General features: G+C 42.9%; 1 protein-coding gene across 1 annotated transcript in view; it reads left to right on the top strand.

Moving 5' to 3' along the window:
- Positions 1 to 20,556, top strand: part of FAM149A (family with sequence similarity 149 member A) — a 35,688-nt gene that overhangs the window by 3,446 nt on the left and 11,686 nt on the right. The window contains exons 2-7 of the mRNA XM_018565287.1: positions 4,490 to 4,582; positions 5,472 to 5,604; positions 6,704 to 6,846; positions 7,623 to 7,757; positions 10,994 to 11,173; positions 18,919 to 19,106. Of these exons, the coding sequence (XP_018420789.1) occupies positions 4,490 to 4,582; positions 5,472 to 5,604; positions 6,704 to 6,846; positions 7,623 to 7,757; positions 10,994 to 11,173; positions 18,919 to 19,106 (872 nt within the window). The remainder of the gene's footprint in view (positions 1 to 4,489; positions 4,583 to 5,471; positions 5,605 to 6,703; positions 6,847 to 7,622; positions 7,758 to 10,993; positions 11,174 to 18,918; positions 19,107 to 20,556) is intronic.

The raw sequence follows: 20,556 nt of genomic DNA, 5'->3' as shown, positions 1-20,556 counted from the left end.
AATCTCGCCTACTTGTGTACATGATTTGTATCCTGTACTGACAGAGACACACATGTAGATGAAGGATATTTAAACCTGGATTAAATGGATCTCTGGAAGGTGTGGCACTAAAAGTTGATTAAATGATTATACCAACCAACATACTCATCATAGGTGCTCATGAATTTTACATCAGAATGGAATATTGCATTTCACCCTCAAGGTGTTATTTAATACGACTTTTTATTGTACTGCTCAAACATGAACATCTGGAAAATTTAAGTCATTTTAGTTGTCACCTTTGATGGTTTGAGGTTGTTCATTCTTTCTTCATTAATGGCTTAATATAGCCTTCATCTATTATTGAAGCTTTCAGGGAGTCTGAAAGCAATAATGATGTTCAGCCACAACACAAAACACCTCTTTCTTACCGTAAGTAATTCTTCACTGAGGACTAGCTCATTTCATTGGACACTTGTGAACAATATCAAATGGAAGGTGTATAGATATAGACATAATATACATAATAGTGTATGAAATACACTTACTACATTCAGTTGTACTGAGTCAGGTTTTTATGGAATCAGTTGAGATCAACGTTTGCCAGTTAAGCCATAACGCTGGCTATAGGGCGAGGATGAGATCCTTCTTTCTGCCCCGGCTGATGGATGTTGTCATTTTATTAAATTCAGTTCTAGAGATTAGTGATATAGGGATAGGTTCTTAGAGGTCAGTGCAATATATTTTACATTGCACAATCAAAAGTATAACTTACTGGAGGCCTTTCAAATAGTAACTATATACAGTTGAATTTTTGTTTTGAATAAAGGGCTTGTCCAGACCAGAACAGTTTGTTCCTGGACCAAAAAAGCATTCCAATATATCCATATGGTATTTCTGGGCTCTTTTCATACCAGTGCAGTCCGTACCGGTCCACACAGAAAAAAAAATACTGCTTGTCTATTTTCTCTGGTGGGGAATGCACTGGAACGCATGCAAACACACTTGAACACACTGGACCACACCTGAAAACCCAAACAAAAAACAGCACCAGGACGCTGCAAAATTGCGGTAACATCCAGATCTGGTCCAGACATGGTGTGAACATAGCCAAAGTAAGGAAGGGTTATAACCCATGTAAGTGTTTCCTGCCCTCTGTGTCCCACTGAGTTCCCTCCACTTTGTCTGATTGCCACAGCAGGAAGTCGGAGGGAATTCCTCCAAAGTGAGGGAAATCCCTGTTGGTCAGTGGGGTCACCAGAACTAGTGTCCCCACTGGAAGATTACCCCCACTATTCTTGTTGGCCTTGTGCGGCGGCTCTCCGATCCAGCGCTGACTCCTCTCTGATTGCAGGCACTTCTGATCCAACTAGCTCTAATGTGTTGCAGTATACTTCATTATTCACAATATTGATTAAGCTTCTGTTTGCCAGAGATTCATGAATTAAGTAAACACTACAATAGTAACTCAGTTGCAATATGCGATTTAATTGATGATTGCGACTGTTTGAAGAATGTAGAGGATGCGACAGGATTGATAACTGCTGAGGCCTTCTGCATGCCGATGTACAAATAACAATTTGACCATTACTGTCCATTCTAATGTATGTATGCTTTATAAGAGGGAGTTTTGATATCAGTTTCATTTTGTGGCCCCTTTAAAAAAAAAAAACCTTAGGAACGTAAAGTCCCTGGCACTCAAATTCTAGATGTAAGCAGTAAGACAGTATCAGTATGGACATGTTTTTCCTATAAATCAGAAAGGTTGTGCGTACAATCTACTACTTGCAAAGCCAATCTCATGCATACAGTATTTGTGGTGGTTTGACCTTCAAGTTATGTTTGTACACAGATTGTTAAATGGCTGAAAGAACTAAGAGCAGGCATGTTCAGCCATAGCTAGGGAGGGCAGGTCCCTTCAACCGGGTTTAATGCTAGTTTGACAAGGGCTCCAAAGACTTTGGACAGTAATTTTGTTAGGCTTTTTCAAGGACTGAGCAGTTTGAGCAGTTAATAATTGCTCCCTGGAACAACCTGTCTAAATCGATAAGCTTTTTGTTAATAATTGAGCCACAGCAGTCAGCTATGCAATTTATGTGCAAATAATAGCCTTTCCCTGAAAGAACAATATAATAAAAATACTAGCACCTGTGTATTTCCATAATCAACATGCTGCCAAAATTAAAGAACCCACCTGACATGAATGGTGCTTATTTAATGATGTGGAAAGAACAGTGGAGGACTAGAGCACAGTGATTCTCAGCAATCGTTTCCTGGTCCATTTATTGGTGGTCACAGTGTTTGGAGAAGATAAGTCGTAGAAATGAAAGGTTATTCTTTTCTTGCAAGTTGTTTATTACTACAACTTTCTGATCTTCCCCAGACTATTATCAAATGTATTAATTGCTCTAAGTTAGAAATGTATGAACTTCTCTTATTTACTCCCATTTGGTCTGTTAAATATACCATTGGAGACATTTTGTTATACCTGTTTGAAACGTGCAAAAAAAAAACCTGTTAATCTTATTAGAAATTCAGAGCTATTCTGTGTCCTCTGCACACATCCCTGTGTTATCCTCCTAGCTCTTATTTTTCAGTACCAAATCAACTCCACCCTTTGTATATATGGCAACTGTTACATTGTGCAATAATGTGGTGTCCAGAATATATTCAAGATGCTGAGTGACAGTTGAAGATGTCATATTGCAGGTCAATGTGCTAGCATTGCCACATTAATAGACAGACGGCAGTACATATGCACTTCCAAGAGTATCTATGGTCAAAAACTAAAACAAAATATATATTTCTACATAGAATTTCCATAAGTACTATCCCACTCCTAACACCCATATTGATCTAGAAGTTTGTAAACTTACTTCTTGAAGGATGTACTTCCTTAATGCACTGACACAATTTCACTCAGCCCTGTGAATATGCTGTTCCTTGTGTCACAACTCTAACTAAGCCTTCTGTCTCTAATGCAACTCAAGGTATGAACTTCTCACAATGTAACATTATCATTGCTTGCTGGAAGCAATGCATGAGAGTATATGCAGTTTTTAAAAATCAAGATGACATAATGCAGCAAGGCAAGAGACGCAACAATGTAAAATTATCATTGCTTGCTGGAAGCAATGCATGATGGGATAAGTCGTTTTGAGAAATCAAGATTACATCACATCACGGAGCAAGGAAAGAGATGCAAAGCACATTAGGAATCTAGGAAATTGTTGCGAGTGATGGACAGGCAAAAGGCAACATAAAAGGGATTTTTTTCAAGTAATTGATTGCATTATCAAAATAACTATAGTATGTATTCCTAGTGGCTCTTGCCATAATGCATAGTATACTTGTACATTATGCTAAACTTAGGTCTGGGTTTGCCTATCTCCTGCATTGACAGCTCTGTGATCCCTATTGATGGCTTGTCCACCATCACTATCATTTCCTCTGTCGCTTCTTCTGGCCTGGTATCTTCCTTCTTCAGCCATGGAAATCCATCCAGATTCATTAAAGTTGGATTTATTATTATTATACTGGATTTATATAGCGCCAACAGTTTGTGCAGCGCTGAACAATATAGGGAAGACATTATAATTAGGGCTGCAGCTAACGATTATTTTCATGATCGATTAGTTAGCCGATTATTAAGTTCGATTAATCGGTTAATCGGATACAGAAAATGGCTCCGGTGATGGACTACTAGTTTGTACTGAGATTGTAGTCCATCGTGGGAGCAAGCCTGGAGCGGTGGAAATAAAAAAAAAAAAGCGTGGTGTGCAATATAGTTCATTACACAGCGGTGCAATGCAGAATACCAGCAGCTCTAGAGGGATATAACAAATCACAGCAATAGTCCATTATACTATAATGGACTATTGCTGGGCTTTGTAGTCCTCTCTAGCTGGTGGTATTCTGCAGTGTGCTGTATAATGTTTATACAGCGCAATGCAGAATGGGGTGGGGAGTGGGGAGACGTGTCATGCGGCGGGGAGGGCCCAGTCACACCAAGAGTGCGGCGAGTGAGGGAGCTCACTGCGAGGAGAGGAGCAGCGGCGTGTGCGGTGGGCGTGGCTTCTGCGCCGTGTCCGGCGGGCTTGCCATGTGACGTCTCATGCCGGACACGACGGGTCATGTGTGGAGCCCCGAACAGGCTAACCTATCGATATCCGACTAGTCAACGTTTGCCATCGTCGATAACGTTTTCCATCGTCGATTTTAATCGACGCAATCGATTAACTGTTGCAGCTCTAATTGTAATTTCAATACAAATCAAGACAAGATGGTAAGGAGGGCCCTGCCCGTGAGGGCTTACAAGCTAAGAGGGCCAGTGATACATGAGGAGGTATTTAGTCTGATGTCATTGGAGTGCGACTTCCTGCTTTTCTGATGGCCTGGAAAACTGATATGTATATCATTTGCACCTTCTGGCTATTTGGTGTACAGTATTTAATTTATTGCCAATATTTAATTACTGGATTATATTGAATCAAATCTTGTTGTTTTCCAGAAAGGGATTGTCTCGAGGAAGCGCAGACCGTGTGGACCCTCTGCCAGTACAGTTCACACACCCTGTGCAAGAAGCCATCCATAACTACACATGGTATTGTATACAAACAAAATCATCATAAAAAATATGTATTTGTAGGAATTATTTGTTAGTTTTAGATAGAGAAGGGAACAGTTTGAACCCATACCAATTTTTTTTCCCCCCTTCTGTACCCCAGTGGGGATGTTGTCCTGTACTTTATGTCTCAGAAACATAACAGGAAGTGAGTAAAAAATCTCTCTAAATTAAAAGGTAATTCTCTCTAAGACAGTTGTCAACCATACAAGTGTCCTTATTGGAGGGTTCTCCCTCTATTCCTGTTCAGATGACAGTCCAAAATTTGGGCTTTTCCCTCACTTTCAGTCCCGGTCACTAAGACAAATAGAGAGGGTAAACCTCCCCAGAGGAAGACCGCAATAAAAATCTGCAATACACCAAACCACACTGCACAACTGCTATAACCCATCTGTAGGGGTGAGGTCTTAGATAAAAGCAGTCATCTTGGAAGTTCAGTTGGAGTGTTGGCCATTTTCTATGTTTAGCAATAAAATCCTGAGCTTTAGATACACTTAAAGAGACAATTAAATGTCAGCACATTATTTTCTGGCAATCTTTTACTATGAAGCTACCAATAGATAGTACTAATTTGATCTCAGCTATGGGACCCTCTAAACAGTTGGGTCTATTAAACCACAGTTGTGTATCATGTAGGATGTGACCCACCACACTGATTACCAACCCTTTATGGGTCTTCCAATGTATGTGTTGCTTTCATTTTGCTATTTAGTTTAGTTTACATGTTGATATTTGTGCTGTGCTAATCTCACAAACCGTTGTATGTCAATATCCTAATTACTGCATCATGTTACCCTTTTCGCATTTGACATTGTTAATGATTGTTATGTCTCTAAACAAAGTCTAATACTTTGATGTCTCTCCACAGTGAATCAGTTTACTCTCTTCCATCCAGTGGACAAACTACCCCCACAGAGTTAAATAATTCATGGTCAGGAATACAGAGCTATACTACTGGACTGTCCACCGAGAGGAGCTCAGTTTATTCCTGGACAGATGATGTAGGTTCCTTCTTAGTTTTCCTCACACTTTGTATAAGATTGTCTACCCATTCATTGATACATTTACTGACTGCAGCTTGAAAAGACTATTTCCCAGTTTTATTTGCATTGTGATGTCTGTTGCAATGTAGCCGTCAGAACATGGAATATTCTACCACTAACTGGTATCATTGAATTTTTATTTGAAGTGCAACTAAAGCCAACGTTTTGGAAGGAGTGGAACAAGATTAGATCACATGTCAGATTTGTATTGTTCTCTGTGTCTCCGTTAGGGAGATTCACCCTCTCTATTTGTCCTTTGGACAGTTATCAGTGAAAGTGAAAGAAAATCCCAAAATGTGGGTTATCACCAGAACAGGAATGGATGGAAAGTTTTCCAATGGGGACACAAGTTCTGGTGGCCCTGCTGACCACCAGGAATTTACCTCACTTTGGAGGGATTTCCACTTGTTGCGGCTATTGGACAGAAAATGAAGGGATATCTCCCCAATGGGACACAGATTGCAAAAAAAAAAAGCTGATGGGGTTAAAACCCTCCTCTATTCTATCCAAAATAAAAATTAAAAGCTTCTGTTGTACTTATTAACAGACTGTAGGTACTAGTCTAGGAGGAAACTGGTTAGACCTTGCTAGAAAGACAACATCAGTTTCATTTATTTTAAATCGGTGTATAATTTGTATCTCAACATTTTGGATTTCCCTCCTCTTTCATTCCTGGTGACATTGGTGATCAGGACAGTTAGAGTGAGTGAATCTTGCTAATGGAGACGCAAACAGTAATAAAAACCCCTTACCACTCCAAATCTAAAAGAAAAAATGTTGCCTGTGTTTAAACATTCATTGTGTAGAGACAACCAAGATAAGCCTACAGTCCTACATCCATACTTGCTGGTCTTCACTCAGGCCATTCTCTGTGGATAGAAAGCTTGCTTCTTAATTTCAAATAGATGAATACTTTTTAGTAGACAACATAAGACATTTCTATAAATGGCAACGGTATAATTAAAAATTAGTTGTGTAATTTAGGTTTATCTTATTACATTTACTGAGAAACTCTGTGTTGCAACAATAAAGTTTTATTGTGCATACTCTTTGCCAGGAGTTTGATAAAGCCAATGCACAGAGGGTCCATCAGTTGTTCTGGGATGTGGATGAGATGCTTTTTGAGGACACTGTCACTTCACAGAACAAGAACCTGCAAGCAGAGTGCAAAGACTGGACTGAGAGATCACCCCATCTCAGGTAAGAAATATATAGTTTATTTTTTTCTTAGCTTACTTTTGTCCAGTTACTGTTGTTTTTATAGAGATAAGGACATTTTCCAGATGCTATCTGCTGAGCAAAATGAGCCTTTTAGAAGTTTGATCCTTCACTTAGAGGTTCATTTATAAAAATTCCACCTGGCTTACAGCTGGGCGGATGCCATTTGCACAGCGCTAAAGCCCCTAGATGGCACTAATGAGTATAGGAAGTGTTAAATATAAAAATACTTAATAGTTTAACACTTTTTAGAGGGCACACATTTGCGGTTATTATTGTAGTTTGCCTAAAATGACATTCATATTTTACTTATTTAAGGCTATTTCATATACGGATTTGTATATTCACCCTCCAGTGACTAGTTGGTTGTCAGATACAGCAGTTAGAACAGAATCACTGGATTAAATGAAACTCTTATCCATCCAGAGATTGCATTTTTTTTGTCATTGTGAAATGACTCTAAAATGCTTAACATCCCTGAGATGTTCAGTTTAATATGGACTGTGAACTCCGCATTAGTGCAGGTAAGTTATTTTCAATACAGCTATATTACAGACCTCCAGGTTTATTCAATTAAAGCAGTGCAAAGAGCAATGATGTTGTACAAGATACAATAACCCATTGCAAGCAACCATACTTGTCCACTGTAGTCTGGCTGGTGACTGGTTGTGGAAGTTTGCAATTGCCTTTCATTTTACTAAATAGATTTGCATTTTGTGTAATAACTCTAACTTTAATTCCTTTGTCTTCTTTTTAAGGATTTTAGGAAAACAACTAATTTATCCTAAGGATGAAGGCTTTCAGCACATCCAGAGTAAAACATCAAGTCTCTCCACAACAGGTTCAGGTGCTGTTTACCAAAGTACTGCTGAAGGCATTGGATCCTTAAGAAAGTAAGTTGATTTATTTTCATGATTGAATATAGGCAATCCTGGTAGAACGTTACCCCTGGTGTTCTTTTTTGAGAGTGTAATTTGAACCGTAATAAATTGAACAGAAATAAAGCCAATTCTAAGCAACTTCCATTCTCAGTCCCAGGTCCCCTGCACTTTTTCCTGATTACAGCAACATTGTTTTGTGTGGTTTACTGGTTAAAAGAAGCAAAAACACGAGAGTGTAAAGAATTTATTTTCAAATACCTGTGCTATCTAATTTTATTGTCATAATAAATAAAACACACAGAATAAAATTAGTATTTTATAGCGTTAGTAAAACTTGATTTAAAATTAGCAGTCAAAATTATTTTATTTTCCATGTGTATTTTTTACGCTACTGAAAAAAATGAACAAAACCACTGAAAACAATAAAACATTTAGTAGTAATAAAAAGGCATGGGAAGCTAAGCACTGCCATGGAGAACGTGTGCTGATGCAAAACAGTTATTTTTTTAAAATTCTATACAGTGGGGTGAGAGTTTTTTTTTTTTTTAAAAACAATTTGAGTTTCCATTAAACATCAAATGCCAAAGCATAAAAGAAGATCATATACTCATGTCACATGTAAATAAAAGAGAAACAAACAGAAAGGGAAAAAAAAGAAATAAAAGAATAGCATGTACAATTGTACATTTACAAGAAGGTAGTACATCGATATTCCCTGACCGAACAACAGTCCACCAGCATACATCCGTATGGATGGTAGGCCTAAAGACTGCCTCAGTTAGCCAGGGGTATAATCTTCTGGTAGTTCTAACTGCCCTAGGGTTTTATCTAGCCTCCTCTCTAGGTACCATTTCGTAAGTTTGAAGGGATAGATTAGAGCATATAGCTCTACTCCTGAGTAGTTGTGCAGTATGAAGGATTCCCATTTCATAAAGAAGATGGAGGAGTACTTATGGGTGAGGGTTTTTTTAATGTGTCTTCAAAGGCAACATTAAAAATACACAAACCCTTTAAATAACATGCTTGGGGATGCCCTAAAGCTGATCATGTTGTTATGGAATGATACAGTTTTCACAGACCGTCATTGACTGCATACACTGGCAGCTTATATTTGGCTGTGGAATCAATTTTCTTTTTCTACAATTAGCTTAGCTTTCAGACAATAGCATTAACCATAACGGAGTCATTTCAGTTTTAAAAAAAAAATATTTTTAGGTAGCTTTAGCAGCAATATGCTTGTCCATCAAACAGTAATAGGCCTGCTTTGACCAGCAGATAGAAAATGACTAGTAATACTTTAAGCAAAGTGAGGAAAAAAGTTGTTCCCATCTCACCACTGGACCATGCATCACTGAACTTTAAAGTAACACTAAACTCAGGAGTTAATTCTTGAAAATGCATTCAAGTATCTTAACTTTAACAAAAATTTAGTTATTTTTGCATCACTGAATCGGCCATACAGGACCGCGGGCAGGCCCGGCGCTACCGCAAGGCAAGTCAAGCGGCCGCTTGAGGGCGCTGAAGGGGTAAGGGCTGAAAAATCGTAGTGGTCAGTAAGTGGCCGCCACTGTATGGGGCTCCGAGCTTTGACCCCATGTGAGCTGGACCCCACCCCTAGGTTCCCTCTGCTGTGCGCGACTCTGGAGTCAGTGTAGCTGTGGACTCATAGGTGAGTGTTTTCTCTCTCCCCCCTCTGTCTCCCAATTGTAAAGTGAAGTGTATGTTTTTTTTTTTTTTAACTCTCCCTCCCCCTCTATCTCCCCTCCTGTTTTTTTTTTTTGTTTTGTTACTTTTCTCCCCCCCCCGTCCGTCACCTTCTCCCGGTCCTAAGCTGCAGTATATGTGTGTGTGTTTTTTTTCTTTTACTCACTCCCCCCTCTGTCTCCAGGTCCTGAGCTGGTTTATATATGTGTGTGTTTTTTTTTTAACTCTTTCTCCCCATACTAGTCCCAGGTCACATCAGTATTAGGCCCCATTCACACCAGTGCAATTGCGGATCAGTGTGGTTTCCGCGCTGATCCGGAAACCGCTGATTTTAAAAGGGAGATTTTGGTCGTTTTTAATTGCGTTTCAGCTCTATTTTTTGCGTTTGCAGTTGAACGGAATGCAGGCAAAGTTTTGCCAAGCATCCGATCGCACTGCGGGCGGGGGGGAGGACGTGGAAGCAGTGCCATTGAATTCAATGTTTACTGTTTTACTGTTGGGAAATATTAGGGATCTGAACAGACCCCTGATATTTCCCTTTTAAAATAGAAAAAGAGATTGAGGACACAGAGCCCTCAATCTCTTTTTCTGTATCCCCTCTTACCAATGAACCGGTTTCACCCGCACCAGAATGCATGGTACATCAATGCCTGCATTTCAGTCCAGTGTGATCTGAAACAGCATGACTGCTCTCGAACACACTGTTTATGGTGTGGACCGGCCCCAAAAGTCCCATTATTTGTACATGTTTTGTTTATAGTTATACAATTAGAATGTGGTGCAGAGACCCATTGATAAGCCCATTTCACCACTATTTCAAATACCCTGAATAGAAAGTAATACATTATCTGATTCACTGTAGCACCTTCAAAGCGGTTCACTTTCAGGGTTTGGGGTTTTCCTGTTAAGACTTTTTTTCTACTTATTGACTAATTTATTTCGAGAGATATATATCTCTCCCAACTGTTTCTCATATGTCCATCTATCCTCCTCAGTTGTCCCTCTTTTTGGTCTGACGTACAGCTATCTAGTAGTTTCTATTTAACTACCAAAAGTGTTCTGCACTAAAACATTAAGCCTATCTCTTAATTACCTTATTTGCTAAAGACCGTATAGCCAGCATAAGAAGAAGTAATGGTGAAAAGAAAACAATTCTGGCTTTAACCAGTAATTTTGGCATATAAAATTACTGTTCTGCATAAACGGGGACGTGGCAGGGGTGTGTCCATTGCCCCACTACATTGTTCTGGAAGTGGGTTCCTCTTTCTCATCTCAGAAAGTTTGGAAGTATAACAATATGAAATATGCAAAACCAAAGGTCCGTGGAAAGGCCAGGATCTCAGTAGCCAGTAAACTACTTAACCCACCTGTTATGGAAATATCATTCTTTGTGTCCTTACGACTTTATTGCAGATGCTGAAATATTAGTGCTTCAGATTTCTTATAAAATTCCATCGGGAGAATGTGGTGCTCTCTATGTGGAAAGCATAGTGGCATAGCTAACACTTTCCTTTTTACTAACAGTTTTTAATTTCTTCCTTCAGACTGTGTGTGTCTGGGTCGAGGCTGGTCCCTTCAGCATCTCCATTACAACAAACCAAGGAGTCCATATCCAGCTTAAGTTCACTGGATTTTCAGTCCTCAACCTACTCATTTCTGGAAGAAGAAATCTATGATGCAGATGGCACTGTTGAAGAGTACCTTGCCTATGACAGCAGAGAACAGTAAATAAAAAAATGTCATTGTATAGTAGTAAGGTATAAGCTTTCAATGATTACAAATAGAAAAATGAAAACTCCAGTAAAGTCAATCAACACCAGTAATCTTTGTTTAGAGCCCAGTAAGAGTCAATCAGAAGAACTGCATTCTTCTCTCAGTGTTTAGCATGCATACAGTATATTCCGCTTGCTGGTGGTCAGACTCCTGTCCCGTCCTCTGAAATTGATGTGAGGCAAGTTAATACTGTGGGTTTTTTGTGAGTGTAGAGGGAATTTGCAGTCATGTCTTCTGATTTCACATGAAGTAGGGTATTGGTGTTGCTTGGAAAAAGTCTGTGGCAGTGAAGGAGTAGGAGACCTACTGAAGAATTGTTGTTTTTTTTTAGAGACCCTGTCACGGACTTTAAAAAAAGTTGCAGGTAAAGGCACAGAAAAGTCAAGTATTTTAAAGGCTTACTTGCAGCATTTTTCCTTTCCATAAATGATTTTTCATTCACTTGAAATGTCCATTTGAGCTTGCTAGGAAATGTCACCATTACAGAAGAGGTTGATTACCTAGGACAGCTTCCCCCTCCCTTCTGTCACGTCATATTCCTCTCCTTTTCTTTGGATTGTGGAACCCACACAAGCACAGGGAGAACATGCAGACTCCATGCAGGTAGTGTCCTGGCTTTGATTCTAACCGAGAACTCCACTGATACAAAGCAGACTTTCTAACCACCTTGCTACTGCGCTGCCCATATGACAATAATAAATCAAACTGATTACTTGCTTATAATGTCGCCATTAAACATGCTGATGATGGGCATCAACGTTAATGGAAAGACTGTGATAACACAACTTGACAGACATTGATGGCCACAGAGATGGTCCATATACAGTAGATGTTCCCACTTGCAGACAAACGTGGGGCTGATTTATAAAGATTGGAGCAAAGAAAGCTGAGCACAATTACCATAACCACCACTCTAAATTCTGGTTTCTGTCTATAACAGGGAATTCAATATCAATATAAAAGTGAAATCTGGTTGGTTGGTTTGGGCAGCAGCACAACTTTTCCTATTTTCTTTGCTCCAGTTTTGTGAAACCTGCACTGAGAGAAATGTTGATAGTGGCCGCCATCAACAAACTCCTTCTGAAAATGCAAGTTGCTTGGAAGTCTTCGGCTTCAGCACTTTTTGAGCCACTAACCTGAAACAAACATTTAGGCAGTAAAATTATAGCTGCATACTTCTTCTGTGTCATTGACACAGAAATGATTGAAGGCATTGGATCAGTATGACAGTATGGAAGAGATTTGAAGGGACGTGTACACTGACACGCTGTAAAAACACATCAGACTTATGAACATGCACGCCGTGACAAATGTTAAGACTCCCCAACTCACCGACCCCGAGAGACGTGGTGTGCCGAGTCCATTACTTTACCACCAAGGAGGAGATACTCCGGGCAGCTTGGCAACGTAGGCCTGTCGAGTTTGATTGAGTACAGCTACAGATCCTCCCGGATCTATCCTGCAACACTCTCAGGCGCCGAGCACTCCTTCGCCCAGTTTTGGATCGGATCCGAACTGCGGGACCTACCCAGGGCCGTCTTTAATACTGATTGGACCCTGGGCAAACATTTTCTTGGGCCCCAACATTTTCTCTCCGTGTGACCCGCTCTGCGATCATCCAGCGCTCTGCTGTCATTGCTGAGATGTACGGCCAGTGGTAGGAGTTTTGCAGCGCAGGACCTGCTCAAGGGGCAGCTGCTTTGGGCCCCACAACAATGAGTGGGCCCTGGGCAACTGCCCCTTTTGCCCTGCGTTAAAGATAGCCCTGGACCTACCGATGGGGTTACCCATTCCACTTAATTGTGAAGAAGGGGGAATCCTCTTTCGTGCTCCACTCCCCGAAGGATGTAGCAGGCCTGGGCGTCTTCCTGAACGTGGATATCCCACCTCCTGACGACTGGCTGGCGTACCTATCGGAGGGGCCCCGCCGAACACCTGCAGCCCAGCGATGGTCCAGATCCGGTTTGGCACGCCAGGACCGACAGCGCACAGGGGATCGAGTGGATCCTAGGATGTCAGCGGAGGCCTAACTGGATTTGAGGCCCTTGTCTTTTCTAACGTTCAAGTTGGGGCTTAGTTTCCCCTTTCCCTGTATCTTTTGGCCTTCAGTTTCCTCTGGCACCCGGACTCCGCGGACCCCTCCGACCCCCCCTGGGCATCACAGGACCTTGATCGGTAAGGTCCCCCACCGAACAGATGCCTTCCCGGATCCACCGTTACATTGGAATGTCCTTTCCCACCTTGACATTGTTCCGGAGAACTGATTGCTCGTGGGGGGTTCAGTTATTGACGGCTACACCTGGGTGGACCGCGTACCCTAACAGGTGAAACACTGGGGATCCAGGGCCTGTTGTCGCTCCCCCATGAGGGGATCTACCAGGGAGGGTAAAGCCCAATAGTGGGTGGGTAATGATACCCGAGAGATTATTAGGTGGGTGAGGGTGGGCAGTGCACCGCCATGGCTGCCCGGGATTTCCAGTCGGAAGTAACGTTAAGGGTTGTGTTGCATTACCTTAAGTGCCAGTTTAAGATTACTGTTCTCCCGAAATAATTGGTGGTCTTTTGGAAATCTATGCCTTGTGCCCGCGGGAATGGTTGAGGTTTTTTTTTGTGTGCTCAGGTGTTTATGCTGACAATCTAACTTACTATGCTCCTACAGAAGTTACCTGCGTCCGGGTTGAGATGGGGACACTACAAGATGGTATTCATTGATCGGCTCCTGGGGTACCCTGCCCACCTGGGCCCCTGCCCCATAGCAGGGATTCGACCCGGAACTTCGGTTCCTCTTAGTTTTCGTTCTTGTATTCTCTCTTCCCTTCCCCATCCCCATCCAATATCCTCAGGGGTCTGCCCCCTCTCCTATCCCTCCTCTTCAGCTGGTCTGCCTCTTGCCCCCTATCATCCCCTTCCTGCCTGCCTCTGTCCCTTCCCTCCTAATCTCTACTCCCTTCCTCCAGCGGAACCTCACTCCTTTCCCCCTCTCCCGGTCCCATCCCAGATTAGCATCTCAGTAATACGCCAGGATCCCAACATGCCCCTATACAGTTTCCTGTCCCTTAACGTAGGGGCCTGAAAAAACCCCCGAGAAACGAACCGCAATATTACATGAACTTCACAGACAGAGAGCTCATATCGGTTTCTTCCAGGAGACAAATTGTCAGATCACCGATTCCCAACGTCCTATCATAGCTACTTGCCAGACAAGAGGTCGAGAGGTGTCTCTATCATCTTATCCAGAAACCTACCGTGGACTTATGTTGACATGCAGGCCTGGGAGGAGGGCCGCTTGCTTATGCTTAAGGGGAAAATTGAATCCCAAATGGTTACCTTAGTGCATGTGTACCTCCTTAACTTAGGCCAGATCTCGTTCCTGGAAAGAGTGTTGACACTGTGGGACGACTTCAAGGAGGGTGTGTTGGTAGTGGGGGGAGATTTTAATCTCCTCTTGAACCCGCAGGTGGGCTCCTCCAGGTCGGCCTCCCATTTATCCAGAGCGGCAATGCGGCGCCTCAAGAAGTGCCTCCACCTGCATCAGATGTCTGACATATGGCGGATTCACCATCCATTAGATAGGGATTACTCTTTCTTCTCCACGGCTCAACAAACCTATACGCGCATTGACTACTTCCTAGTGCACCACTCCTTATTGCCGTTGGTTTCACACTCTGCCATTGGTAACATATCCTTATCTGACCATGCGGCGGTTATGGTCAAGGTGGATCTGGGGACATCGGAGATACGACCGTGGCGCTGGCGTCTGAATGAGACCGTAGTGTAGGATCTGGCCCTATTAGGAGAAATTGAAGAGAATCTGAGATCCTATTTTGCTCTGAATGCCCCCTCAGATTGCTCCCTATACTCGATATGGGAGGCCCATAAGGTATATATCAGGGGCACTCTGATCAAGATTGGCGCTCGCATCAAACGCCAGCGTCTCCACCAGATTTCCTCTCTACTGACACAGATCCAAAATGCTTGAAACCCTTCACAAACAGTGCTCAGACCCGGTTCTACTCGCCCAACTGACATCTCTGAGAGAGTCCTTGCGCTCCTTGTGCCTGCAAAGAGCTAAGGCGATGTTGGCTAAATGCAGGAGACACTTTTATGAATATAGTAACCATTGTAGCAGATCTATGGCCCATGCGCTCCTTCACCAGAGATCTAAAACGTTCATCCCGGTCATAAAATCCAAGACTGGGTCCCTATCGCACCTCTCCTCGGAGGTCGCGGACCAGTTCCGAGAATATTATTCCTCCCTATACAATCTCCCACAACCTAGATCGGCGGCCCTGAACGCGCAGCGACTGTCCCGAATCCGGTCATACTTGGAATCCTCGGGCCTGCCCTCCATCCCTGACGAGGTTGTGCAATCTTTAGAACTCCCGATTACAGAATTGGAATTGGAAACGGCTCTGACGTAGACAAACACGGGGAAGGCCCCTGGTCCGGATGGTTTTACCCTGATGTACTATAAGCGTTATGCTCCCCTTCTCAACCCTCACTTCGTTAGAGCCCTTAATTTGGTACAGAATGGGTACGGTCTACCCGCTGACTCTCTCTCCGCCCACATTGCGGTCATCCCGAAAACAAGGCAAGGACCCTCTCTCTTGTCCGAGCTACCGCCCAATCTCGCTGTTGAACGTCGACACTAAATTGTTTTCCAAAATCCTGGCAATACGTATGCTCCCGTATATAGGACGGCTGATACACCCTGACCAAGCTGGTTTTGTCCCCTCCCGAGAGGCTAGGGACAACACTACCAGAGCCATTAACCTTATTCACTCTGCCATGTCGAAGGCGACTCCTGCTTTTTTATTGTCCACGGACGCGGAGAAAGCCTTCGACAGGGTAGACTGGTCCTTCATGAGAGCTACCCTTGAACATATGGGTCTGGGCCCACACATGATGTCGTGGATTATGTCCCTATATTCTCGACCCTCAGCTTAAGTACAAATTAATGGGGGATTATCGGATACGTTTTCTATATCGAACGGAACGAGACAAGGGTGCCCTCTCTCGCCTCTGATTTTTATCATTACCCTGGAGCCCTTACTGAGGAGAATTAGGTCCAACCCGGATATTCGCGGAGTCGATGCGGGGACCCATACCCACAAGGTGGCTGCCTACGCGGGCGATTTACTCTTTTTTTTTCTTCTCACTGCCCCGGACATATCTTTTCGCGGAATTTGCCGAATATGGGAAACTATCCAATTATCATATTAATGCCCAAAAATCAGAGGCCCTGAATGTCTCCCTCCCTCCCACCCACGTGCTCGGTCTCCAAAATAATTTCCAGTTCGCTTGGTCATCAAACTCGATCAAATACCTGGGCGTCCAGCTCCTGAGAGAATTGAATGCAATTTATTGTTTGAATTTTCTACCCCTGCTGCAAAAAATAGGAATGGACCTCAGGGACTGGTCTCGTTTAGCGTTCTCTTGGACAGGCAGGTGCAACGTCATTGAACAGAACATCTTACCGAGATTACTATACCCTGTCCAAGCACTCCCCATCTCGGTCCCCAGGGGTTTCTGGACAGCTCAGTCCCTGATTACCAAATACATTTGGGCAGAGCTGTAGCTAGCCTATTTTGCGCCCGAGGCAAGAACAAAAAATTGTGATCCCCCGCCCGATGTTTTTTTGAGGAAACTAAATAAATAACAAGGAATTAATGATAGCGCAGCAGTGTCAGTTCTCCCGCCAGATGTCGCTGCAGCAGCCGCACCATCCCTAAATTTTACCATTGGGGGGTCACCACAACTTGGCAAATGTTACCAAGGGGTCCCGGCCCTATAAAGGTTGAGAACCACTGCTCTACTGTGAGCTCTTTTGCCTTGGTCACGGGTCCCTCAGAGGAGCGGGGGACCCTGAAAACCACGGCGGGGTGGGCCCCTGGACACGATCACCGCTGCTCCTTTCATACAAGTGATCTGATCAGATCACTTGTACTAAACGAGCGGCGGCTCCCCACTGTACATTTAGCTCTGCTTGTCCAGAGCAGAGCTAAATGTACAAAAAAACTACTCGCCCGGCGCCCGAAACTGCATGTCCCAGGCGTTGGGCGATGGGAATTCCACACCCCTGCCCCTGGGACTACAGCTCCCAGAAGGCTGATGCTCCACAGCTCCTTCCCACAGTGGTTGATATGGGGCGTAGTATTAAAAGGAGAACTATGGGGTCAGGGCTTTTCCCTATAGTTCTCCTAAGGGCTTGTTCACACCAAGCGCGGAGCAGGTGCAGAGCAGAGCAGGTGCAGACCGGATCAAAACTGCATCCAATGTATTCCAATGGTATTTTGAGCTCCAGTTCACATCGCAGCATGCAGATCCATAGCAGGTAAAAAAAAACTGCAGCAGGCTCTATTTTACCTGCTCTGGATCTGCAAACGCATCAAAAACACGTTAAAAACGTATGCAAATGCCTGGAACGCACTGAAAGCCCATGTTAAACTAAAAAAAATTTTTTTTTTTTAACCATAAACGCGTCAAAAACGCATCTAAAAGACTAGCGTGCTTGTGCAGAAACCTGTTCGGATCTGCTCTGCATTTGGTGTGCATTTTTTTTCGGACCCAAGTCCACGCAATCACTAAAAAATTCACAGACAATCAGATCCCCATGACACCCTCATTCTTTCTCCTACATCACAACACACACTCACTGAAGGGGTATAGAAAGTCGGTTATTATCCACCTGATTAATGCTGCTAGGGCCTGCAACCCGGCCATGTGGAAGAATGCTTCCCCGCCTTCGATGCAACTATGGCTCAGCAGGGTTCGGTACATTAGACACATGGAGGACCTTACTAGTTCCACTAGGGTCCCCATGACACCCTCATTCTTTCTCCTACATCACAACACACACTCACTGAAGGGGTATAGAAAGTCGGTTATTATCCACCTGATTAATGCTGCTAGGGCCTGCAACCCGGCCATGTGGAAGAATGCTTCCCCGCCTTCGATGCAACTATGGCTCAGCAGGGTTCGGTACATTAGACACATGGAGGACCTTACTAGTTCCATAAATGGGGGTGGTACTTGGTTAAGGACTACCTGGCTCTGGTGGGATGGATTTCCGTCTACACAAGAATACCTGGATCTCTTGGTCTGAGAATGCCGGATGGCCTGTGAGCCTTCCGTGGGCCATTCACCCGAGTTAAATCACGGATGGGCGGTCCGCGCATTGGGCTGTGGAGGGGCTGCGCTGGAGAAGGTGGGTTCGACCCCCTCCTTCTGTGGCGGTCTCCTCAGACGATTGGGAGCCCATTGTGGGATTGCATGACCATCCCACAGATCCAAAGTATCCAGCACACGAACTGACATGTGGTCAATGAGGGCTTTATCTATGTCTATCTGCCTTAGGGTTGTGACAGGTGACAGTTTTCAATATGTTGTATTTTTTCTTTTTTGTACTATATATGTTCAGTGGCTGCGCCCACTGCTTCTACGATGGGAGTTGTTGCCCCCGCTTGATGCATACGCAGATATGTTTAAAATCTTGATAAATTAAAGAATTTATATATAAACAAAAAAAAAGCACAACACTGCATGCATTTTGTCAGCTCATAGTGTAAATCCGCCCTCACTGTACACATGGTAGAATAATTTTATATACAAACTATTGTGAAGTTGCTTTTTATTTCTTTGTTTTGTAATGTATGTTTTATATAATTAATCAAATGAAATCTTCTTTGATCATTAGTGATGATGAGAGTCTGGATCAGAAAAAGGCTCATCTACACCAGAAGAGGTCTAGGCGTGGCATTCCTCCTGTTTCTCCTAATGATTGCATCAAAGACACTGTAGCTGCAGAAGCTTTTGATGATGTCTGGAAAAATGTTGTGGAATCTTTGAGAGAGCTCATTATTAAATCATGGGAATTAGGCACAGGTAATGACATTGATGATATATCTCATGTTGCTATTCCTTAAAGTGAACCCTCATATACGGCTAGCTAGATTTTAAGAGATAAGTATACTTTAAAGAAAAGTGCACTTGTCCCCCAGCCCTAACCTAAACAATCACACCTTCCCCATCTGCACATTGATACGGACACAGTTCCGCTATTGTTCACATCGAGAGCTGCAATGCTCCCTCTGCTGGCCGATCCTGCACTTTACAGTAGGGATCCAGATGCAGCAAGAGAGGGAGACTTGCAAAACTGGATGTCAACCAACAACGGAACAGCGGCCCTTAGATCTCAATATGTATAGCTCTGTGGAGGGCAATGGTGGCGTTGTTTGGGTCAGGGGAGGGGGATAAAAGGAATACGTGCACTGTGTCTATAAAGTCTCTTATTCTGTAAATATTTAGCAAAACCTGGACAATTCAAACACCGCATATGATAAAAATTCTAATTAGACGAGGTCTGTAAAATCCACATGTCAAAGTGAAACTGTTTTTCTATAGAACATAACATATCACTTGTATAGTCTAGATCAGCCTCCCTAAACTTTTTTGCACCTGATGAACCCATTAAATAAATTTTCAGGTCTAGGAGAACCCCTCAAATAATTTTCTCCGTCCCAACATACCAGTTAACTGCCTTTCTGCGGCTTTAATACTTTTGGACATTCTGAAGTATGCAGATCAGGAAAGTCAAAGTGAGTTCAGAATTGATTTACAAAGTTGTTCCACCACTGAGCATGTACTTCATCCACAGTGGCATAGTGGTTACAGCTTCTGCCTTGCAGTTCTGGGGGTCCCTGGTTCAAATCCCAGTTTGCACACTCTCTGCACGGAGTTTACATGTTCTCCCTGTGCTTGCACCCATACTCCAAAGACATGCTGGTCTATGTTATTTGGCTCCTGTCTAAATCAGCCCTGTATGTGAGCTTGGGACCTTATATTGTATGCTCCTTGAGGGCAGAGACTGATGTGAATGTGCACTATGTAGAGCGCTGCACAAGTTGACAGTCAGCAAACTAATATATTCAGAATGATAAGCCAGCAATGGCAGCCCCCATGATTCCTTAGTACGGGTTTCTTTAAGCAAGGAATCTCATTTCCAATTAAGTAAAATCAGGTAAATAAAGCTCAAGCTGCACGGAACACTAGTCACATGCTCTGATATAGATATGACCACTAGAGGGAGCATTTACAATTCTGTAAATTTAAATACAATATTCAAATCCAGAACAGTTACCAAATAAAAATCTCAAAGTTGTATTAAAAGCTACTTTCAGGTTAAAGTTATTTATTTATTACAAGTATTTATATAGCTCTGTCCATTTACGCAACAATTTTACATGCTATTCATTTACAGTCCCGGTGTTAATGAATGACACACCCCCCCCCCCCCCCCACCCCTAAACAAATTTAAATATACACACACTTTATA

This window comes from Nanorana parkeri, unplaced genomic scaffold, assembly GCF_000935625.1.
Source record: "Nanorana parkeri isolate BGI_ZX_2015 unplaced genomic scaffold, ASM93562v1 scaffold828, whole genome shotgun sequence".
NCBI lineage: Eukaryota > Metazoa > Chordata > Amphibia > Anura > Dicroglossidae > Nanorana > Nanorana parkeri.
This window is presented reverse-complemented; position numbering and strand designations above follow the sequence as displayed.